Raw genomic sequence first — 25,793 nt, forward strand, 5'->3', positions numbered from 1 at the left:
TCTTATTGTACCTCCTGTTATAATGCTGTAGCAGACTTTCCTGAGTAAAAAAATGTCACACAATGCAATATTATGAGATTTACCCCACAGCTTCCCTTAAGTGACCAACACCAATTTCACGCTCCTGCAAAAAAAAAAAAAAGATTAACTCTCAATTGTGTAGCAGCTTTAGACTTATTCAATTGTTGAACATGGACTATATTGTTCTTTCCAAGGTCGAACTGGCCTGAGAAAGAGAATCATTCTATCAAAGAACAATCACAATGGTCATTCAGTTTCTGCATCTTCATCATTCTAAGGGTCAAGTGGAGGATAAACACATTCGTGTCTGTCTTCTACGAGGAAACAAATAAGCAGCATCAGAATTGGCTGCAACTAGATCAGCTTTGAAACTCTGAGACGAAATGGAACATGAAAATCAGGAACATGATATTCTTCAACCTGAGAACAAGAAAGGCTTGCACTACAAGAAGCAGAAAACACTGCAAAGAAGAACCTTCACTTGGGAAACACTCAGAGGCAGTTAAGAAGATGAATCGCTTTATCAAAAACAACTTTTACATGGATGACAATCTGGTAAGTGTGGCAACAGAAGAAGCAATGTAGCTAGTAGTCATTAGGCAAGGCAAGATCTGTAGCTCTGGCAGGCTACATCTACATAAATTTGTTTCTAACTGCCATGGACTGCTTGAAATGATTTGGGAGTGTAAGGTAAGACCATGCTGAAGTTGAGGAGAAAATGTAATTGAGCTGCTCTTCTGGTTGTTTTACTCTACTGGTCTAGAGTTAAATCTTCTCTATGGAGACAAAAAAGTGACACAGAAGTGACTTAAAACGTTTTTAGTAGTTCAAAGGCTTGACAACCAAGCACCGAGGGTGAAGTTACTATCATGAGCCTTGTTCAATGGGAAGCATGTCATTAAAATTAATTAATTATTCATTCATTCTAGGCAAAGAAGAAATTATGGCAAGAGTTAAGTCCAGCAAGTCGCACCAAACTAATTGAGTTGATTTTTGGATGATCAAGGCATATTCAGGGTAAAAAAAAAAAAAAAAATGCTGAATAATGCTGATTTGCACTCTGTGTGGCATTAAACAGCCAGTAATTTAAAAAAAAAAAAAAAATTTATCAAGGAGTCACACATCAATGTTGATGATTGATTATCATCACCAAGTGCATCACTCAGGGCGTGGCATTAACAAAAAACTGATTATGAGCTAATTGCTACTGGAAACTAATTGCCATTCAGTCTCCTCCCACTTTTAAACGTTTGAAGTGTTGAATGGCTTTGTAACTTTTGAGTTTGACACGCCAAAGAAAATCAGACTTTGCTGTGAATGTTTGTAGTCTGCGCCTCTTTTTTACATAGTTGTCTATATGATGCTATCAAAATAAAGGTCATGCTTCTTTCTCATGCTACGAAGAGGCTTTCAAATTCCCTGGAAACTCTTACTGCAATGGAAAGAATTTGCTAGAATTTAATTTATCAGTATCTTCTGCCTGACTACGATTCTTTCTCTTTAAACATCATGTCTTTATTTTGATTTTTTTAAGGTTGCAATTGAGATTGTTTTTTGTTTGTTTTTTCCCCCATCCTTTGGAGCCATACTTGGTTAAGTTAACCTACTCCAGCTTCCTGAGCCATGGCCGCCTCAAACTGTATTGAATACATTTATCAGTATTGTAATTGAACCAACACACCACCAGGTGGTGGTCACTTGACAACTTCGCCTTTCTCTTCACATGAGTGTCCAAGACATGCGACTCAGGCTCTTTCCCTGCCAGAGAAGTGGCGTTCACAACCTATAGAGCAAGCTGATCGCCTTCGACTGCCAGCTTGCTCACATTACACCTGATCCCCATGGCCTCTCCTCTCTCCCAGACTCGCACAGGTGGTCAGCTATGAAAAGGGAGCCTAATTTGTCTACCAGTCGGGTCCCATAAGTACAGACCAATCCAACAGGCACTTGCAATCAAGCCCCACCTCTCGTCTTGGCTGTTTTTCTTCATTGAGGGTTTTTGAGCTGAGCCTTGTCTGGTCCCTTTTCCTAGGACCTGTTTGCCCTGGGTGACCCTACCAGGGGCATACTGCCCCCAACAACTTATCTGCTACAATCACTGGAACACACAAACACCTGCACCATGGCTCAAGGAGGATGGATAAATTGGTTTGCTTACTTTCTATTCTTTTGCACTATATCTGTTAACCTGCCATATGCGAGATGGTGGGATGGGGGATGATTGGTCCACTAAACAAACTAAAAAATTGTTTTATGCAATCGCTATATTATTCTGCATTTTTGATGTTCAATAAAGTATGTTGAATTTGTTTTCCCTTTCCTCCCATTTCTATGATCTTTTACACAAAGCAACAATCAACAAGTTGTAGTTTGATTTATTTTTTCACATTTCACATACAGAAAGACACTTTTTTTTTCTTTTTTTTTTCCATTTTCAAGGTTCAAATTAAAAGAGCTTTTAAAAACAGCTGATCGAAGAAACACGTCCACAGTCTGTGTTGTCTTCATCACATGAAGTGCACTGGCAGTTTTTGGCCACCGGGTAGGTAACACCCTCTGAACAACCTCGGATGTATTTCACCTCGTAGGTGATCCAGTCCCCATTGCAGACGTACTGTTTGGCCCGTTTCACGGGGGACATGTAGACTGGATCCTGCGGACAGAACGGTAGCTAGTTGTTTGTGATGCTGTGACAATTCTCTAAATTAACTCATTAGCTCCCAAAAAACGTATAAATACGTCATATTTTAAATGTTTAAGTGTCCCAAAGACGTATTTATACGTTTTTTGTTGTTTTTTTTATGCCAGAGCATAGAGAAGGCTTTTATGCAGTCTCTCTACTGCAGAAAATGGTTGAGTGGCAGCAGAGTATAAGAGATCAACCAGGCCATGTTAAAACTCCCACAATTTTCCCACAGTTCTAAGCAGAATTGAGAAAAATGATGAAACTTAGCTATGTTCTATTACTAATTGCTGCACAGCGGAAATTGATAGGAATATACTATTTTTCCCTGATAAGAGAAGAGACTCTAATCTCTCTTTTGGTATGTTCCATATTTTTCTAGCAATAGAACATAATATTTCGCGGGCCTTGAAAAATCAGTCAAAATCCAGGAAAACACTTAAGTGAAAATGGTTGGGAGTGAATGAGTTAAGCAATCAAGCTCAGGCTTAGCTGTCATTAACATTTAGAATTTGCTATTACCTCATTGTAGCAATATCCTTCACATATGGTGGTGTAGACGTATTCAGTTTTGCCACAGCTCTCCACAGGGATGCTGACGTTTTGCAGGGAGCAGCCGAAACTGCAACGCTTACTGGCACCTGCCAGCGCCAGCACTGTTGCCATGACAACGAGCTGCATCCTTTGAGGAGTGCAGCACAGGCGTCTGCCATAAGAGCATATAACATTAAAAGAAGTCATGTAAGAAAATCTGAGTGATGGCAAACAATTTTTTGTAATTGGGGGGGAATCATTTAGAGCTGTTAATGTTTAGTCAGATAATGTTTTTTTTACCTCTAGAAATATCAAACCTCCAAAGTAATACACAGAACTGTTATTGTTTTGTTTGCTCTAAATCCAAGAACCCGTTTTTAATGGTTTCTTGGTTTGAGAGGGTTCAACCACAATTCCTGGCTCCTAATTGGCTCGACCAGCCCTTAGGTAATAATAGGGCTGTGTATCGATTCTAATTTCTTCAATCGATTCAATTTTGAGAGTTCAGTTCGATTCAATATTGATTTTTTCAGATTCGATTAAATAAATTTCTCTTCAATCCAATATCAATTAATTTATGGAGCATCAGTTCTTCTTAAATGTCAAGGACATGATAAAAACTTCACAAATGTTAAGTTCCAAAGTAAATTTTGTAACTGGTAAAATTAGATTTTGTTTATTAATGAAATTAACACGTGTTAAGTGTTTGTTACACAAACATTGACATCAGCAAGAATGAGATGAAATATTGTCATAATTCTAATTTAATAATTGTAAATATAAACTTAAAAGATTCTAAATTGTCTTAATGTGCAATAAGTCTGGTCTTTCATATATTTAAGAAACTACTTTTAAATTCATGTGAACAGTAAATTTCATGAAAAGTGTACAAAAAAAAAACATCTTTTAAAATTATATTCTCTTAAGAATTTATTGGGAAAAAATAATGAGATTTTTAAATAATCGATTCATGGGATTATGGATGAATATTGGACTTGAAAAGGAAAACGATATCGATTATTCGATTTCTTTAAACCCAACCCGAGTTCACAATGGACATACAATAGATCCGATCGGCTCTGAAAAAAAATCATATTGACTTTTCACACAGTCTCTTGAGTGTGTGATAACAAAAACATCCTTTGTTTGACAGTCAACATGACCCAATACCAACTCACTTAAATTTTAAATATCTGGATGCATAAAAGATTTAAAATTCATTAATATGCCCCAAAACATGCAAATTTTAAAACAGACACACTGAATCATCAGTTACAGACATGGCACACACATTTATCATTCATTTGCATGCATCAAAAAAAAGGGGAAAAAAAGTACATTCTCCATGCGCTATTGAGATACCTGTTATAGCTGTGATTAAAATAATGACGAGATAAAGATAAATTTCACCACGAAGTCTCACATTTCCCCAAAGTCATACCTTTTTGAAGTGGCTTTTATCGCTTACAACTTCCTCCTGATGTCTTAATGTCTAAAACATCGATGGCGCTTTGGCTCTCCCCACACTCTTAAATACGGTCGCCCTTACAGTAAATTCTCTTAATCTCGTCAGCTTTAGCTCTGTGTTGTTTTTCCACTTGTTTAGTCCAAGCATTGACATGGTCAATCCTCCTCTTTTTCCCTTACCAGATCAGGTAAGGCCTTTCCTCCTACGTGTATGTAGGAGGAGTGGATCGCATCTCTTGGAAGGTTTGGACCAACCACAAAAAAAATAAACTTGTCATCTGCTCCCACAGAAAATGGAAAATCCCAAGACATGCACCAGTAATCACTCAATGTTTTTCCATTGTTTTGGTAATTACGTTAGTAAGCTTGTTTTCCTTCTGTGGTTCTGGGTTTTCATGTTTATTTGCATGTACCCAAGCTCCAAATATTCGTGGGGATTAACCCCTCCTCTTTTCCAAAATATTGGTTTCAACTCACCTGCAAACCTCATGAGAATATGCGTTTAAGAAAATGGATGGATAGATGTGTTTGGGTGCTCTGTTTCATTTCATTTTAAACATACTTAGTTAGCTAGAGTTTAAGGTTAAGTGTGCAATTTCTCGAGTCAGTACAGTAAGTACAGTTTGGAGTTTTGGGCAAACTTTTGTCGTGAGTTAAGCTACGAGCTATTCTTCATTGAAGGTAGCTGAAGCGACTCACCAGGAACGAAGCAAGCTACAATAAAATGTCATAAGTAGCTAAATAAGTGACGATACTTTGATTTCCAAAAAAGAGGATATTCTGCCTGACCTCGAGATACTTAAATGATACGCAAAAGTTTGCTTAAAGATGCCACATATTATAACTATATATGCCTCCTCTGTATGGATAAAACAATGAAATAAAATTATAAGTTATTGAATAAATAATGACATAATGTAAATTGGACGTGTCTAAACTTTTTTTGCCCCAAGATCTACATTTCAAGATAATCCCGGCGACGTTGGAGACTGAACATGTGCTCCACTGTTTGGTAGCGCAGAGCCTTCCCAGTGGGCGAAACTTCTTGACTGCTGCCACAGCTCACCAGTTTAGTTGAAGACTCAGGGACAAAATGGTTGCAGTTCTATTTGTTTCGACGTAACATAACAACAGTCTGCTGACTTCAACAACAACGATGAAATACAGATAACTGAAGGGGATGTCATATTACTTACATTATTATTTTATTGCATTATATTATATTTATATTCCAATCCATTTCAGTAGCAATTGTTTTTTCTCTGCTACTCACGTATTATAAAACATTCTATGACTTGTAGCTGTCCTAACACCCACAACTTGTCTTCTTTTCCAGGTTCTCGACAAGCACACGTGTCCACGTGACACATGTTGTAGGCCACATACGCATATGGCACACCCCGACTCCAATTTGGTGCACAAAACATCAGTCAACATATAATTGGCCCCATGAAAAATGATGAAAAACAGATATTTTCATTAATTTATATAAAAACAACAACAAAAACAACAACAAAAACCCTGGAAATTTTCAAATCTGCATCACAAACTGGTCAAGCTTGCAGGCACAGTTAAACTGTACAGGGCTGCAGGCTTGGCATGGCTCTGTCTATGTTTGCAGCCTCCAGAGACTCAGTGCATTTTGCTGAAATACCACCGAAACGAAAAGGACCTTTATAAAGTGTCACCTATGTCCTCCTCGGAACTGCTACCTTTAAAGACTCAAACAGAAATCACCAGTGCATGAAATCACTGTTAATCATTTGTGAGTATCTTTTTAAGCAAGTGTTGGCACTTGTCCTTTAATTCACAGTATGCATTGTAAGGGTGTGATCATGAAAAATAATATTTTATTCATTCACGTTTTTTTTTTTTTTTAACTAATTGTGACGGGAATATTAACACTGTAGGAGATCGGGGCTAGTTGTATCGCGGGTAAGTTGTCACATTGCAATGTTCTTCTCTACCAGAGGGCGCAACAAAAAAGTGGAACACTAGTTTTCTTCGTATAAATGGTCAGGGGTTGTGGACTGTCTGAGAAGAGAATAGCACATTCTGAGCTGAGATGAGTGCCAGTTATCTGTTTTGCACAACCCATAGTACAAAAACTACTTCAATTTCATAAGCAGCCGTCGTACATAGATAAATTCTAGCAGTAAATCATATGGAATTGTTAGAGGAGAGATTCAGGCATCTTGTCATGCCTCAGTCTCTGCTCTATTTTAAGCTCACTTTAAACTAGAGCGAGTATTAGCCAATGTGGTAGTTTGGGGCAACTTGTCTCAGTCAATTTGGGTTTTGTTGTCACATATGCAAAGAATGGGCCAATGAAAATTGCACCTCTGTTTTCGTAAGACAGAATTGTTCTTCACATGAGTCTGAAGAGTGAGGAAATTAGTTTGCCAGACTTTGTTTCATTGTTTAAAAAGTTGTTGGAACTTCAGTATGCCCACATGTCAGGACTGGTTTAAGTTTCATGATGACCCATCGTTCCATTCGCCGAAATGCTTTATTTTTTAAAAGTCAATTTAATCTTAAATTTCCAGCATAAGGGAAGCAAAACTGGCATTTGAGGCTGAGAGTTTTGACCTACATTCCAGCAGTTATTCAGGACTTTAATCTATTTCATAATATTTTATGTTAAAGTTTACTCAGTGACTAGGGTAAATTTTTAAGATCGATGATAAACAATTCCTCTGGCTGTAAAAAACAAAATAAAAACAAAAAACAGGAAAAAAAAAAGGATAATTTTGTCCTTGTTTTATTAGTTGCGAAATCATCGAAGTCATCTTACCTCACATAGTGTGACAACTTACCCATTGATGGGGCAACATGTCACATATTCACACCCCCTATTTGATGGCTTGTAACTTTTCACTAACACAAAGTATGAAAATGACATGAATACAAAACATATACCTAAGACTTTTGTCTTCCATCTGGTATACATTTTGTTTATATATGATATATTGATTCCAAGATATATATATATATATATATATATATATATATATATATATATATATATATATATATATATATATATATATATATATATATATATCTTGGAAAACTATAAAAAGTGATACAACTAGCCCCGGTCTCACCTATCTGTTCCAGACATTATTGTCTGGAAATCGAAGTTGTATGACACAAAATGCACAATAGGTAAAACTGCTGGAGAAGTGAGCAGCTGTAGCCATGTTTACCACTTAAGTGTAAAAAAAAAAAAAAAAATAGACTGAAAACTTATTCAAATAACAGATTGCACAATGATAAAGAACTCAGAACACATTTACACCATATTTGTGAATGTAAATGTTATTAAACATCACCATATTTTACATTTAAACAAGAGCTGGAAATTGTTATGATGGCTTTAATATCTTTCTGACTGATACTTATTGTGGCAAATACATAAATTGCCAACTTGGCTGCACCTAAACTGTTAAACTGTAATTGTCATTGCATGCTGTTGTCAGTTGGCAGTAAGGAGTGCATCATATGCAACTGAAAAGCTTTTGACATTTTGTAGTTCAAGTAATGACGATGAAACAGTTTAACAGAAAAAAAAACCCACATAGGCCTACTAATAGGCCTACAACATTTGATCTTGATTTCGGGTCTGATATAAATTATAACCATTTGGCTAATCCTTTTGACCTTGAACTGTAAAGTAAGCATTACTACTTGCAAACGGTGAATGGTTCAGCAGGATTTCAAATGATGGAAGACTACAAAGAATCATTAATAGATGATGTAAAAAAAATAAAATAAAAAAGTCCAATCTTCCTAATAATTTAAGGGTTCGTTATTTGTAAGTATTAATGTCACACAAGCCTTTGGCTGCAGTATTGTTTACACTTTTAGGAAATTACAATTCCGAGGCAGAGGTCTCCCAATGCTAGGTTTCTCTGCTGATTAAACTTACCGGTAGCGGTAACTATATAATATGAGTTGTGTCATCCTCTATGCATCATGCAGACATACATTGTCAGCAACTTGCACCTGTTGTGCTTCTCCATTGCACTCAAACATACTTGGCACCTGTGCAGTTTCCACTCTGTCGTGTCAATGTCTATCACTAGCGGCGTGACATCCCCCCCTTGTGCTAAGATACAGTATTTGTTTTAATGCATTTCCATTGATATCATGAAGATGGTGCAATTTGAGAGTGCACTGGAAACCAAATGATCACTTTAGGATGTTTCCCTTGAGAATGGCTCCTTAGGGGAAATAGGGAAATTTTCTGGTGACTTTATAGTCAGCATTGACAAGCTGTTCTCATTCTAATTAGTGTTTCAGTCAGATTAATTGTACAATTCAGAGGGAATAGGCATCGTGGACAACATACTGATTAAGTACCACAGTGCTGAGCACGTATACCCACAGACTACCTGCACAACTGCATTAAACCTTAAAGTGCAATAAAACATAAGGAATTTACTGTCACAGTATGTCTGAGAAGACTTTTTGTGCCAGTGGTATGGATGAGATGCTTGTGCAAACTTCTGTTTATGTGTTGTTGATTATCGAGCAGCAGGCGTGGATTGGCCATTGGGAATTTTGGCAGTTTCCCAAACGACCGGCCAATTTTCGAATCATGACCGATATATAAATAACTAAATACATAAATAAATTAGTTCTATCAAAGCATTAACTCATTGATTAATCACAAAAAATAATCGTATTAATCATGAATTAACGCAGATTAATCACACTAATTTTGATCGCAGATGATCCTTTAGCTTGACAGCGGATGGTTATGTTAAAGGTAGCACAGGTTGTATTTGAGCAATAAATATAAACTGCATGCATTAAAGTAAAGCATTTAATAAATGTTTGCATATCCATCCATCCATCCATTTTCTTGACCGCTTATTCCTTACAAGGGTTGCAGGGGGTGCTGGCACCTATCTCAGCTGGCTCTGGGCAGTAGGCGGGGGACACCCTGGACTGGTCTCCAGCCAATCGCAGGGCACACAGAGACTAACAACCATCCACACTCACAAGCACACCGAGGGACAATTCGGAGCGCCCAATTAACTTGCCATGCATGTCTTTGGAATGTGGGAGGAGACCGGAGTACCCGGAGAAGACCCATGCGGGCTCGGGGAGAACATGCAAACTCCACCCAGGAAGGCCGGAGCCTAGACTTGAACCAGAGTCCTCAGAACTGGGACGTAGACGTGCTAACCAGTCAGCCACCGTGCCGCCCATGTTCGCATATGACATTCAGAATATTTGTACATGTCAAACTACTGGGGTCAATTTTTTATTTTTTTCCATTTTAAAAGATGCAATAATTAACTGATTAGAAAAAGAGGAAGATGAGAGGGTGCAGTGGATCAAAAAATGTTGAAGACATCCTCATAACATTAACTCATTTGCTCCCAAATATGTATAAATATGTTTTTTAAAAAATGTTTTAAGTATCCCAAAGACATATTTATACGTTTTTTTGTTTTGTTTTTGTATTTCTTTTAATGCTAGAGCAGGGGTGGCAAACTGCGGTCCTCGAGGGCCGGAGTCCTGCAGGTTTTATAGATTTCCCTACTCGAAGTGCAGCTGATTCCAATTAACAGGCTCGTTATCGGGATTCTGCAGAGCTTGCTGATGAGCTGATCATGAATCAGCTGTGTTGAAGAAGGGAAATATCCAAAACCAGCAGGAATGTGGCCCTCGAGGACCGGATCTCGCCACCCCTGCCTTAAGGTGCCACTTGTTGTAATATTATAGGTAAGAATAGATTAAATTATCAGTTAATAAAGAGTACTGTACTAAAATAATAGGATGGAGATGATGACAACAGTAATGGTATTAACAGAAATACTAATAGGCTATGATAAACAGAAATACTGCAAGTATATATTGTACTCCAGCATACAGAAGGCTTTGATGCAGCCTCTCAGCTGAAATTGTAGTTATTACACAAACGGCCAGCAGGTGGCAGCAGAGCAAAGGAAATCAACCAGGGCTGTGTTGAAAATAAAGCTCAATTGCTCACAATTCTAAATAGATTTGTGAAAATTGATGAAACTTAGATATATTCTAATCCTAATTGCTGCAAAACAGAAACAGAAATGTACTTTTTTTTCCTGATGAAAGAAGAGAACAAAATATTCTGTGGGCCTTGCAAAATCAGTCAAAATCCAGTAAAACAGCCGGGAGCGAACGGGATTGCTTCTTTGAAAATAGCTGGGCGCGAATGAGTTAAATGTAGAAAGAATTAACAAATAATTTTTAATTAAGTGATTAATTGTGATTAATCAAAATTCCAAGATGTGATTAATTTGATTAAAACATTTGTTTGACAGCTCTAAAAAAATGAAGATAAAACAGAAAAGAAAATAGATTGTTAACAAACAAACAACTATAAGCTGATGATGTCATTTTCCGTCAACAGCAAGTGGCAAAATGGTTGCACTCTAAGATAGGAAAAAAAGTGTGGATTTTGCTGCTTAATTCATATTCCAAAAAGTCAATCTTAATAAGAATGCTGTGTTTCGACTAGTGTGGCTGCATAGAAAATATTTTGTAAAGAAAGTGTGGGTGTTGACTTCCACTTTAAGAGGTCATTGGGTAAGTCCCACATACGAATATTCCTCAACTCACTTCTTTCTTTGACCATTGCAGTGACTGCATTTTTCAGCATCCACGCACAATCTCTGCGTTGTAATTTATTAACTTATTATTTGTTTGGAGTCTGACTTTTTCCAAACAGGTAACAGGAAAATTCACGTGTTGCTAAACAACATGGAACAACCTCATTACTATTAATAGATGGATATAGACGGATATACTGCAGATAGGCGGATATAGATCCCAGGGGAAATTGAGTGCTCAGTTGTTCAGCTGCTCCACATGCACACTAGGGATTAAACATCATAAAGTGACATATATGGCTGACCTCACATTCCTCCTCCCTGCCAATTTCCATCCTTAATGAAGTGTTGTACACGACTAATTGATGACTTTTGGGTATAGGAAGAACAGAGGGTGCAGAGGTGTGAGACTGCAGCACGGTGGCAGTGACCTAGTGCATCCACTGGGGGAGGACCGAGCACCGCCTGCACGCTCTGCAGTAAGAGCGCCCCTGTCTCGCACCGAGAGGCTCTCCGCCACACACGCGCACTCGCGTTCGCGCGCACACGGGAGGGGATACAGGAGGATAGGTAGGGATACAGATGCAGACAGACAGATGTGTGATACTCAAACTCCGCCATGCAAGGGGCCGTTTTCATACACCGGGGTGAAGGTAAACTTTTGCCCATCCTCGCATGCATTCGCCTGAGCCGCGCGCGGCTGTCATCGATGTCACATCGACGCTCGCACACCTTTTTAAACCTTTGCCAGCGCCTGCATTGAAGAGGGGCTGTGGCGATGGAGCCGATACAGTGGGCTGAAGTCGCAACAGATCCTGTTGAATTGAGACGTCGACACGCAGCCAAAAAGTGCCCTTCTCAGAGTGCGTCAGAGCTGCATGGATGTATAGTGGATGAGGGGGTCGCTGCTTGCATGGCTACGAAAAGGGATTAGTCAGATTATATCCAAAACAGACACGGAGATTTGGGAAGTGCATCCTCACCTATTGCGCACCCAATCGCCCGCCGGCTGATACGTCTGGGAGGCGTTTGCTTCATTTTAACATGTGAGTATAAATGTTCGGAGCTATAAATAAACAGCGAGGGGGAAAGGCGCGTAACATTGATTTATGAATACCCCAACCGCTAAAATAATACAATGAAGTTTCTCCACTGCATAATAATAATATCTGAACTGTACTAACTATTCGTTATTTTCTTGCAGTTCCAGACAGAGGATGTAGTCATCAGAGCCATAATATAACAGCAAGGATCCCTTTTTTTTTTTTTTTTTTTTTTTTTAAGTGTCTCTCATAAAATGGCAACCGGTAGTGACCAAGGCAAAGCGGATCAAAAGACGCATGTGGTGGAATTAACCACCTGATGGAGACCACCAAAGATACTGTGTGTGACTCACAATGCTGACCACATCAAGGCTGCTGCTTCAAGTGTGTGCGTAACAGGCCGGGCCCCCGCGGCCCTCACCTTTGCAGGGGAAATGATGTCATAAAATACTGGGGGCCTGTGTCTAAATATCATTAGTGAGCGCACACGCAGTATGGATCTGACTGTGTGGGCTCTTGTTTTGATCCACATCTGATTGGTTCAGCTTCAACTTATAACCACTGGGCTCCTTCCCAGCTTCGGACCTAACCTTCTGACTTAAAATGGAGTTTGCAATGGTGGGCGCGGACGGCGGGTGCAACAGCCACCTGCCGTACGGGTATGCCCAAGCCCGCGCCCGGGAGAGGGAGCGAGAGAGGGAGCGCCAGGCGGCCCAATCTAGAGCGGCGGCAGCGGCGGCGGCGGCGGCCGAGAGCGGATCCGGAGCGGACGGGGGTGGCGTCGGCTCTGTGGGGTCCACCTCTTCATCCACGACCACAACCACCTCCGCCTCATCGGGCGCGCATCTCCTTAACAACCGCCAGCATCCGTCTCGCGCCGCCTCCTCCAGCGCCAACATTAGCAGCGGCGGTACCGCCTCGCGCCCCTCCTCCTCCTCCTCCTCCACCTCCTCTCAGGATCCCGAGAAGCAGAGACTCCTCAGAGAGCGCAAAAAGCAACACGGCGTCGCACGGTGGAGACGCAGCCGGACTACTCTCGGCGGGGACCTGCGCCACTCCGAACTGGCGCTGCTCGGATCCGAGGAGGACATCATGATCGAAGAGGAAGAGGGCGCAGAGGAAGAGGAGGAGGACGAGGAGGAGGAGGAGCGGGGAACCAAGAGGTCCAGTTTTCTGTGCGACATGGATGATGATGATGATGATGCTGATGATGATGACGAAACTGTCTCGATTACTGACAGACGTCCTCAGTCCGGATATGCAAATGTTTACGGCGAGTTGGGCTGCTGCGAGAGAGTTGTCATCAACGTGTCGGGCCTCAAGTTTGAAACTCAGCTGAAGACTCTCACTCAGTTTCCGGACACTCTCCTGGGGGACCCCGACAAGCGCATCCGGTACTTTGACCCGCTGAGGAACGAGTACTTCTTCGATCGGAACCGACCGAGTTTTGACGCTATTCTGTACTATTACCAGTCCGGGGGGCGCTTGAAAAGACCCGCTAACGTCCCGTTTGACATCTTCTCAGAGGAGGTAAAGTTTTATGAACTTGGAGAGGAGGCGATACTGAAGTTTCGAGAGGATGAGGGTTTTGTCAAAGAGGAGGAGAAGCCTCTCCCGGAGGACGAGTTCAAGCGCCAAATTTGGTTGCTATTCGAATATCCGGAGAGCTCCAGTCCGGCCAGGGGCATCGCGGTGGTGTCCGTGCTGGTTATTGTCATCTCCATCGTCATTTTCTGCCTGGAGACGCTGCCCGAATTCAGGGATGACAAAGAGTACTTGCAGGCCAGACACAACTCCACGCAGCCGGATCACGGATTTACCCCCTTCAACGACCCCTTTTTCATCGTGGAGACAGTGTGCATTATTTGGTTCTCCTTTGAGATTATAGTCCGCTTCTTTGCGAGTCCCAGCAAAACGGCGTTCTTTAAAAACATCATGAACTCCATTGACATTGTTTCCATTTTGCCTTACTTCATAACCCTCGGCACGGATCTGGCGCAGCACCAAGGCAACGGGCAGCAGGCGATGAGCTTCGCCATCTTGAGAATAATCCGCCTGGTCAGGGTCTTCCGCATCTTCAAGCTGTCCAGACACTCCAAGGGCCTGCAGATCCTGGGCCACACTCTGCGCGCCAGCATGAGGGAGTTGGCCCTGCTCATCTTCTTCCTGGTCATCGGCGTCATCCTCTTCTCCAGCGCAGTTTACTTCGCCGAGGCGGACGAGCCCACCTCGCAGTTCACCAGCATTCCGGACGCCTTCTGGTGGGCCGTGGTGACTATGACCACGGTGGGCTACGGGGACATGAAGCCCATCACCGTGGGTGGCAAGATCGTGGGCTCCCTGTGCGCTATAGCGGGCGTGTTAACCATCGCGCTACCGGTGCCGGTCATAGTGTCCAACTTCAACTATTTTTACCACCGTGAGACCGACAACAACGAAGACCAGGCGCAACCGGTGGTTGAGAGCATGCCGCCGGGATGCCCATACTTCCCGGACTTTTTACGCAAATTTAAAGGCTCGCCATCCGGCTCCTCGCTGGGTGACAAAGCGGAGTACATGGAAATGGAAGAAGGGGTGACGGAGTCGCTGTGCGGACTGGACAAAAGTCCCAGTAAAGGCAACGGCACAGACATAAGCAGAAGGAACAGTACTAACTCTAAATCCATTCAGACTGACGTGTGATTACAAATATTTTTTGTTTTATTTTTATTTTCCCAAAGAAAATATATAAATATATATTGTTTAGTCACCCAAGCAAGTTTTACGCACGGGCCATGCACAGCTCCCCCTGCCCTCCCCTCAACAAGCTTAGAGGTCGCCATGGTTACCAGGTCACATGATAGTTCCTTGCACATATTTTACACAATTAGAACAAATTTATGCCAAATTAACTTATCTAACTTTTGCTGGCTTCCAAATTAAACATATAATGACATTATAGAAAAGATAGGCTCTGCACTCGCACTTTATAAGTTTCAGCAGGAAGAGTATTGATGGTCAATTTGCTGTAATGCAGTAAAGCCACCTTTTGTTTGCACTTGAGGAATTTGTGCTGGATTTACATATTCTTATGGACAAAACTTGTGCAGGCAGACATTATTTGATCATTCAAAAACATTAAAAAGAGTTAAAAGCATTCTTAACCCCTTCCTAGAAGAAAAAGATCCCCTTACCCCAATTGAAACGTCATAAAAGTTCAACATGAAAGTTGATTAACTCTCGTAGAGGTCCAGAACATAATATATGAAGTGAAGTGAAGCTGACTGAAAGGGCAGTGCATTTAGCAGTCATCGCATAAACCAGGGCTAGAAATAATCATGTTGTACTGTACATGTGCGCCAACTATGAGAGCTAAGTAAGCACAGGAATCACCGCATTTAAACACAGCTGGAGGAAGGACTTGTCCCTCCATGATTTTAATGAACACATGACGGCAGTGTCCCCAAATACATTTACTGTAAGTCACCTCCAAATGATAATATCCCTTTACACGGAAGCAAATGGAACACTGAAGCAAAAAAGACTCCATTGAGGAATCTCCTTGTGAGGAGGTTGTGAGCAACTTCCCCTTGTTAGCTGGACTCGGTGCACATTTTGATTTTATTTTTATTTTTTTAACTCAAGAGGACTATTGCTATCTCATCTGGATGTGGACGTCTTCCAAGGTATGTGGCGTTATCGTGTTTCTCCTGATCTCTAGATTAATGATGATGATGATGATGATGATGAACAGCTAAATATTGACTTTTGAGTTACAATAGGATCAGTTGCATTCTGCATCCATTTGAATGACACTTCTCCCATGAGTCAAGCACAATTATGAATTTGCTTAACATGTATGCATGATACAATGATACACATCCTCATTGTGCATGTCTTTTAGCACTATCAAATAATATTTAAAACAAGTTTTGGTCCTAAAAAATACTGGTTGTAAATGAACTGGTGTATCTCCTCGACTGTTGAATCAGGTGCTTTAAAAGTGAGTTGAAACAGCAAAATCTTCTTTCTGCTGTCTGACCTACATAAATATGTCGGACCAGTTGCTTATGTTTCATTTCATATGCAGTAGATGGTTGCTGCAACATATTTGTTCATGCTCACATTTTTCTCAAGTGAAGAAACATCTTCATAACCCATATATGGAGACTAAAAGCTTATGTTTCTCAAGATTGTTGACTAGCTGACTCACATCTATCCGATTGGCTGGTATTCACAATGGTAATGAAAAGCTTCGCAATTATGATTTGGATTGGTCACAATGCAAGATGACAGGGACATAAAACAAACATATTCCAAACCTAAATTGAATTTGAAATGGACACACGTCGTGATTTCTCCCAGCCAATAAAGGAAGAAAGATGATGATAATTGAGAAAAAAAAATAACATTGCAAGAAAAAATGAAAAGTTGACCATTAGAAATGAATGTAAAAGTTGTGTAACATTGTATACAATATAGTTAAATATTACCCTTGTGAGGAATAAGCGGTCAAGAAGATGGATGGATGGATTTCAATGTAGCCTTAAAAAATTGGATTGTAAAAAAAAAAAAAAAAAAAAAAGAGAGAGAGAGAGAGACCATGGCAAATGTGTCAGTGCAGTAACCTGACCAATTAAATGTGAACATGAGCACTGTGTAAAGTTATACCAGGCAAGGGTAGGCGCTTACTCCTCATTAAAAATGTGAGCTTTGGTTGACCGCCTTAAGGTGTTTCTTAAACTGCACGTTTGAGCAACCTTTCACTGTGGCCAACCCAAAGCACCACTGAGCAATAATGATAGTTAATATTCAATATTTGATGCCCCATCTACAATTTGGTTTGACTGTTATTGTATTACTACAACTGCCATTCCATCTTGAGCCTACTACAAATGACTGTGGGTGACAGACAAACTACACTAGGGGTGTCCAAACTACAGCCCGGGGGCCATTTGCGGCCCGCCGTCCATTTTTTAGTGGCCCGCGACGTATGCGAAAAATGGCATTTGACTCAGTTCAAATAAAATAAAAACAAAAATGTTTGGAGATGGTCAAAGTAAGAAGGGAAGGTGTCAAAAACACAGGAGCTATTAAAGGTTATTTTAGTTAACTAAAACTAAAATTCAAAAAACAATTTCGTTAACGAAATAAAACAAAAGCGAAGATGCTTTTTTTTTTTTAAAAACTAACTGTAACTACATTTTATGTTTACAAAACTAAAATAAAACTATAATAATAGTAAAAATATCCTTCGTTTTAGTCTTTGGTAATTAATTTATTGCATGAGCTTTTGGGGGTGATTTTAAACGTGACTTTTATTTTCATATAAACTAGAATAATGACGTTGCGTCCATGGCGTTTTTTTTTTTTTTTTTTTAAATGTTGCGCACGAGTAATGCACACTTAAAAAAAAATAAAATAAAAAATAAAAAACTAAAACTAATACTGAAACCAACTAAACTAAAACTAAGCATTTATTAAAGAACTAAAACTAATAAAAAAAACTAAAAAACCCTGAAAAAGAATTAAAACTAAATAAATAAAAAACTAAACTAAATATGTAACTAAAATATATATAACTAAATATGCAAAAGCACAAATAAATTATTTGTACAATTTTTAGGACTATACACAATTTCTCTTCATAAGATTATGTGGCCCTTGCGTCCTTCTGATTTTCTGTATGTGGCCCTCAAATGAAAACGTTTTGACACCCCTGAACTACACCCTTGAGCAGGGGTGTCCAAACGTTTTCCTCCGTGTGCCACATACAGAAAAATTTAAGCATGCAAGGGCCACGTTGAATTTATTTCAAATCAATTGCATGTTAGGATTGTTTTTTTTTTGTTTTTTTTTAAACTGTTGTGTGAGTATCTTTCTACATGTCAAATAGTTTAAGATTTTGCACGATTTTGGGGTGGTGGAGACCCTTTAACCCACCAGAAAATACCAGCCCCTGCATTGAACAACATCCGAATCTCATCTCTAGATTCAGAACCAAAACAGGACCAATCTCTTGTAAGATGTCCGTTTTTCAAGCAGTTATTTGGGAATTATTCATGTGAAAGCTTCAAAATTTGGACCTTGACACAGTCACACAGCGCAGATTTTTGCTTGTAAAATTAATTCTCTTTATTCACTGCAGTGTTATGAAGAGAAATGTTTTTACTTGTTTTACTAATTGTAAACAGTTTATTTAGAAAAGCTCTACAGTATATAAACAATTTCTTTTTGTAGCAGATGGCATTCTTAGTCTATGCTGCTTAAAAATGGATGGAGGTCCGCAAATGGCCCCCAGGCCATAGTTTGGATGCCACTGCCCTGAGTGACTAAATTTGACAGTAATAACAAAATTTTTGTATTTTGATTGAATGCATGGGACACGGAGGCATTGAGCTATTTTCAGCAGTAAAAAGTTACTATTTGGTAACTTCATTATTTTTCATATACAATTAATAGCTTTAAAAAGTAATTTGTGTACTTGCTGTCGACTGATGATGACATCACCTGTGTTGAGGAAGTAACGGCCAATCATGGCTCAGTTTGCTGACCAACCCCAGAAAACAGTTGAGCCATGATTGGTTGTTACCCACTTCCTCAGCACAGGTGATGTCATCATCAGTCGACAGCAAATACACAAATTACTTTTTAAAGGTATTAATTGTATATGAAAAATAATTAAGTTAGCAAATTAATTCTGGACAAAATATTAACTTTTCACTGCTGAAAATTGCATCTCTTTAAATTATTGATTAACATTTTGGTATTTATAACGAATCATTGGAAAAAATGTTGAATGTAGGTTTGCTGTTAAGTAGGAATGTTCAATACTACTTTTTCAGATCGATACCTGTACAGTACCAGTACAAGTACTCAACTCTTGAGTAGTCTCCGATATTGATACCAAGTACAAATACCACTAGACCAGACTAGACCACTATTTATCCCAGTATAGCATTTTCCTTTAAAATTGAATGAAATTAATGGCAATTTTCTATTCTCCTAATTTCAAATTTCTAGTTCTTGATCGTAAAATGGCCACAAGAGGGCCGTCACGAGTACTGATACACTGAAATAAGGTCGGGTATTGCCAGATAGAGACACGTGGTATGAGTATTTGTCCACTTTTAAACATTGTTGAATTTTTACAATTTTGTTTTTGTTTGTTTATATTATCTATTTCAGAAAAAAAAAAGTGCAACATGTAAGCCATTGTTCTTGTTTACACATTTGAAGTAAGGACACTTATAAATGAAGACATGAATCAATAATGTTTTTAATGTCAAAAAAACTAATGCAGTATAATTTCGAAAACTGAAATAAAACCTAATATGTACATTGACAGCAACTTGCAGCACACCAGCATTTATAGCCATAAAAGATTATAAGTGCAACACAAACACTGCACCTTGTCACTCACTCAGCCAGCTCTCATCAACACATAATCGCTGCGGCAGCACGTAATTACTTTTTGCACTGTGTGTTTATATTCTCACAGGAACTATTCATACACGATATTTTCTCTCAGAACCAAATGCAGGGACAGCCCCGGCCTGGCACGTGGCCATCTTCACTTGGTGCCTCACACTTTGTACTTACATAATGTGGCTTATGGCAAGATCGAGGCACAATCCAAAATATTTTTCAAGCAAAGTGTGTGGGTCAGGCATATTCTGAGTGCTGCGCTGCTGAGCCGAGTGTGAAAACAGCCTGTATCATCTCCAGCCACACAACAAAGCCGAACGGTTTTGATAGTGTCACATGCACGGACAGTGTTTGTAGTGCAGATTTAGACCATATGGTCCGGCCATGTGACATACGGAGTTATTTATGCTTATTTCTCAGAAGTTTTCCCATGCTTGTCAAAGGACATCCAAGGTGGCCAGCAAGTTTTTGTGTCACATTTATTGCCATACAAGGCAATGTTAAAAAATAAGTTGATCATCACTATTACTCAAGTTGGTAATTTTCCCAGTCAATATTATCTGCAGTGAATAAATGCTCTGCTAGTTGGTTAGACTACATTTGAAATGGTTAAGAGGCTTACAGGTTAATTATATTATGCAGAAATGCACTTTTACTTTGCAAGAAAATGTTAGATAATATTAACTGTGACCAATATAACAAATCTAACTTTGTCTCTTACCGACTACTAATGACTAAGACCAGTGCTCGGTCAATCACTGCAAATTGCTATAAAACAAATGATATAAAGTGATTGATGCTGTGGTATGATCGCATATCATTTGTATTGAATCAGCCATTTTGGGAGCCGATTTACTGTATTTCTAGGCTGTAGAAAGTGGCTCACTCATTCCCTTTAAATTCAGCATAGTAGACACGCACAGTCTTTGATATTGCGGAAGCAGAAATAGACTAGCTGGAAGTCCATGCAGAAGATTGAAGTGCGCAAAGTGTATTTTTTAGTAGCTGCAAGCAGAGCTCCACTTGCGGAGGAGTGAGCACTTATCCCAGATCGATCCCATTTTCTGGGTTTGGTCAGGTGACGTTCCAATTATTGGCTGGCGATCAGTCCAGGGTGTGAGCTAGTAAGTGCCCAAAGTCACTGCAATCACATAAATATTTCAAGCCTAAATTTAGATTTATGTAATTTTTTTTACATGACAAATTCCCGTTTACTTTTTTAAAGATAATTTTAACACAAACCTACCAAATAAACCTTATTTGATACATATTCATTAGTCTAATAAAGCCTAATTATTTGAAATTTAATCCTCAGGTTTATGTATTTAGAATTAATAAAATATACCGTATTTTCCGCACTATAAGGCACACCCCTTTATAAGGCGCACCTTCAATGATTGACATATTTTAAAGCTTTTTCCATATATAAGGCGCACCGCATTATAAGGCGCACCTTCAATAAATGATATATTTTAAAACTTTTTCCATATATAAGGCGCTACAGTAGAGGCTGGGGTTACGTTATGCATCCACTAGATGGTGCTGTGCTAAAGGGAATGTCAACAAAACAGTCAGATAGGTCAGTCAAACTTTATTAATAGATTACAAACCAGCTTTCTGACAACTCCATTCATTTCCAAAATGAATAAACAGTTGTTTTATTGTTTTATTATAAGATGGCGCGATCTTCTGCGCATGCACGTCACCGATCGTGCAGGGTCACCGATAGCGTCTTGACAGCGAGACCTGTTGCGGCTCAATATTAATCCATATAAAAGGCGCACTGGATTATAAGGCACATGGTCAGCTTTTGAAAAAATTGAAGGCTTTTAGGTACGCCTTATAGTGCGGAAAATACGGTAATTAACCTAAATTAATAATAATGACAGTATTTATTTAAAATACGTAAAGTATATTGTTTGAATGGGGTATATGCCACGGAAGAGGCGGGACTGTTTTTTGCACAACAGTTTGTTTCCGGTTCGGTTTGCGACGTGTGGGTTGCGTCAAAAATAGTTGTGCTTCCGACTTTGTGCCCCTGGGTTGAGCGTTCCCAACCCGACTGGAAATAAACTGATGTGCAAATTCACGTCCCGCCTCTTCCGTGGCATATGCCCCATTGCATAATAATCAGGTTAACTATACACGATAAATACACTGCTATGAGAAAAACACTTACATTGTTACCCCCATTTTTAATTTTTTTAAATTTAAAAAAAATATTTTTATGTTTTTGGGATGAAACTGAATGCAGACATCTCAAAAACGTAAAAAAAAAAAAAAGTAATTATACTTTATTAATGCTAAATACATAAACATGAGGATTATGCATTTCAAATCTTTATTACACTAATGAATATGGATCATATAAGTTGTATTTGGTAGGTTTGTGTTAAAAATTATCTTAAAAAAAAAACAAGTAAGTGGGAATTTGTTTTGTACAAAAATTACAAAAAACAAAAAACAAAAACTTATGTTAGGCTTAAAATATTTCTGTGAGTGTGGGATAAAGGCTCCAGCTCACCAAGTGGTACAGAAAATGAATGGATGCCTTTTATGAGGCGTTTTTCCACCGCCGGAACTTTTGGAGAACTTTTCAGTTTACCTTGGTAAAATTCAGTTTGCGTGCTTTTCCACCAACAACAATTACCTGGGTAATTATATTCCCCAGGGGGCATCCAAGTACTATCTCAGCAGCAGGGTCTTGCTGAGCCAGGCAGGAACTTTGAGGGGGCGGGCTGCAATGAACACAAATTTGGGGGCGTTTTTTTTTTTTTTTTTTTTTTTACATCGGATGGACTCAATCAAACTCATTTGAATTAATTAACGAGAACTCGAAGATGCTGTGGAAACACCATTCTAAATTCCCTGCTGAACTTTTACAACCAAGAACTCCCTTTACCCAGAACTCAAAGTTCCTGGGCTTGTTGGTGCAAAAGCAGCTATGTGACTAATATCACAGTTTAGAAATGTATTTATTTATTAATATAAATTTCAGCTGTTGTGTGACTTTCTGAAACTGTAATGGCTTGTTCTGCAAAACAGATGCTAAACTGGGCTGACAACCATAGTGCGAAAAGTCCTCACTGACCCCGCTGACAAATGTCCCATTTAGCTGTTGAGGGAAAAAGTCGTACCTGCAGCCAACACATCTATCCAAATACCTGCTCAGGGACACTGGGGACTCGAGTCTGTCACCACAGCACATCCAAGCACATTAACACTTATGAGTCAATATCACCATAAGGTGCCTTTGAGACTTGCCCACTTCACCCCCTAAAAGTTGAGGTTTTCTATTAAACTCCTTCATTGAATTAAATAGAGATTATTCTGGAAGATAATGCTAACTGCAAGCAGTGAATGCCCACAGCAAAAAGTGAGCTTGCTGAAAGTGTGGACTTTTTTTGATTACTGTTGGCATTTAAATTTAAAAAGGACCTTAACTACACAATTCATTTAACAAGCTGACAGTGTACTATTAAAGAAATATTAACTGTATTTAGCATAATCAAATATTTGGAAGAAATAGATTTTTATTTTGTTAAGGGGCAATTGTGAATGCAAAAGAGAAAATAAAACATTTACTTGATTGGTTTCATTTTTTAAATGCAATCAACAGTTTCTGTTTCTAAAATTCACATTGTGGATAGCAGCCGAGGCTGGACTGGCACAAAAAAATCGGCCCTGACATTTTGACTTAGAGCGGCTGGATCGCCGCAGGCATCATGCACGCGTGCATGTCAAATAATATCTAAAACGTAGAAGAAAAATCTCTTAATTCTTCACAATTCTAAATGGTTTTGGTCTTAGGTTTGTTGAGCAATGTGTTGGGCAAAGTTCTGGATATGTGCGCGTTTTATTTGATGAAACCATGACTGTGGATATTGTCATAAACAATGACTTCTAAGCCATTTTGCTAGCTTAATATGGTGCAAAAGTAATTGTTATAAGTGACATTGATTGAAAACAAACAAGCAAGCAAACAAACAAACAAACAAACAAACAAACAAACAAACACTGTATTTTAAAGGAAGATTCTTATAAAAATTTGTATTCAGATCTGATTCCTGACCACCCTTGGCTATCATGTAGCTCTGCCACTGATGTTGATCAATTCAGTTTGTTGTCTATATTGGAAATGGATTAGGGGCTGCTCCCTGCCAATTGTAGGCCCATCTTTTGAAGTAAAATGGTAGAAAATATTATTAAATAGCACCACATCGGCCCCAAAAGACGCTGGCTCACCGGGCATATTCCCTGTATGCCAGATGGTCAGTCCAGCCTTGATAATACATTTCAATCTACTCTTATTTGTAACAAGCCATTTTAGAGGCACTGTACACAAAATTGTTGATGGCTGAAGGAGGGTGGCGCTGTGCTCAAAACTGGCAGCACGCAGCGCCTACGACATTAGCATGCAGGTGATAGTCGTGCCATCCTTCACCTGCACAAATGTGCTTTTTAATCAGATAACATGAGAGAAAGGCGAAGACGGTTGGCCATGCGGGGAGGGGGATGAAAATGAAGGTGGATGAAAATAAACCGTCCAAGACTTGTTTGGAGAGACAGTTGTCATTTTCTTCTGTTATCAGGGAAGTCCATTTTTGGAATCAAAAGGTCTTGGTTTTTTTTGTTGTTTTTTGTTTTGTTTTTTAAACTGGTGACGGTGTTCCTCAGGTATTAGTGTCATGGGTGAAGGTGTAGCTGTCATGTTTCAGTTTTGTTAGAGTTGGGTTGTGTTTTATTTTGGTGAGTGTTTGTGTCTGGTGTGCTTGTGTCTTTCCCCTGTCTTGTTTAGGTCTGAGTAGGTCCACCTGTGTGTGTTTCTAATTGGTTCCCCCTGCCTGCTGTGTTTCCCAGGTGTGTCTGGTTATTGTCTCATTAGTGTTGGTACAAGGTAGTGGTGTTTGTTTCACGCGAGGGTGGGAGCATTGTTGTGTAGTATATAGCTTGTCTGTTCTTGTGTGCTAAGCTTAAGTTGCTAGTTTATTCCACGTCTGGTCAAGTTACTCTACGTCTGGTCAAGTTACTCTACGTCTGGTCAAGTTACTCTACATCTGGTCAAGTTCACTGCGTCTGTCAAAGGCTTCACGCCACGCCAAGTCTTCACGCCACGCCAAGTCTGTCTACCTTCAGTCCAGTCATCATGCCAAGTCTTCTCACGTTTCGTCCAGTCCTTTATTCAGCAAATAAAGCTCCGTATATTTTCCTTCCTGTTTGTCTCCCTGCCGTCTTTCTCCGCCTTTGGGTCCCACCACATCCACATCGTAACAGTAGCGAGGATGTGGTGGATGGGCCCAATGGTGGAGAAACAAGGCAGGGAGACAGATAGGAAGGGAAACATGAGGAACTTTATTTACTACAAAGATGGTGATGGACATGACGGGAGCAGAATGGGCAAGACGTGGACAGACATGGCAGGACAGAGTTGGCAGAACGTGGACAGAATTGGCATGACATGGACAGACGTGGCAGGACAGAGTTGAGTTAGTGTGGCGAGACACTTGCCTTGGAGGTGAGTGTGACATTTGGCTTGGAGGTGGGTGAGACACTTGGCTTGGGGGTGATATACTTGGCTTGGGGGTGTGACACTTGGCTTGACGTAAAGAAACTTGACCAGACGTAGCAAAACTTGACCAGACGTAGCAAAAACTTGACCAGACGTAGAGAAACTGCTAAACACTGCTTAGCACCTTTAACTAGACAAGACAAGACAATGCTCCCACAACACGTGAACAAACACCACTCCCTAAATACAAGACACACCTGGAAAACACAGCAGGCAGAGGGCACTAATTAGCAACACAAATGGGGAGGAGCGACACACACACAGGTGGAAGAGGTTAACTATGACGAGACTAGGGGAGACAAAACCGGACAAAAGATAACATAAACACCCAAAACTAAACCAAAACCCAACCTCCAAAACCGAAACATGACAATTAGTGCTGTTGTTTAGTCATATGAAGACTGCAATTACACATTCACCCAAAGTGGAAGCACCATTAACGAGATATTGAATCCTCACTTGTT

General features: G+C 39.7%; 2 protein-coding genes across 2 annotated transcripts in view; one reads left to right on the top strand and one right to left on the bottom strand.

Moving 5' to 3' along the window:
* Window positions 1-2,380: 2,380 nt before the first annotated feature.
* LOC144017377 (gonadotropin subunit beta-1-like) lies at window positions 2,381-4,829 on the bottom strand. The gene is made up of 3 exons (XM_077518886.1): window positions 4,680-4,829; window positions 3,227-3,410; window positions 2,381-2,674 (listed from the first exon to the last, which is right to left on the bottom strand). Exons 2-3 carry the CDS (start codon window positions 3,383-3,385, stop codon window positions 2,480-2,482), a joined length of 354 nt encoding a protein of 117 aa, XP_077375012.1. The 5' UTR covers window positions 3,386-3,410; window positions 4,680-4,829; the 3' UTR covers window positions 2,381-2,479.
* A 7,762-nt stretch (window positions 4,830-12,591) lies between these two features.
* The window catches only part of kcna4 (potassium voltage-gated channel, shaker-related subfamily, member 4), a 59,952-nt gene continuing 46,750 nt past the window's right edge, over window positions 12,592-25,793 (top strand). Inside the window, exon 1 of the mRNA XM_077518887.1 lies at window positions 12,592-16,018. Within this exon, the coding sequence (XP_077375013.1) occupies window positions 12,957-15,035 (2,079 nt within the window). The 5' untranslated portion in view covers window positions 12,592-12,956 and the 3' untranslated portion in view covers window positions 15,036-16,018. The remainder of the gene's footprint in view (window positions 16,019-25,793) is intronic.

The sequence above is a fragment of the Festucalex cinctus genome, chromosome 4 (assembly GCF_051991245.1).
Source record: "Festucalex cinctus isolate MCC-2025b chromosome 4, RoL_Fcin_1.0, whole genome shotgun sequence".
Lineage (NCBI taxonomy): Eukaryota > Metazoa > Chordata > Actinopteri > Syngnathiformes > Syngnathidae > Festucalex > Festucalex cinctus.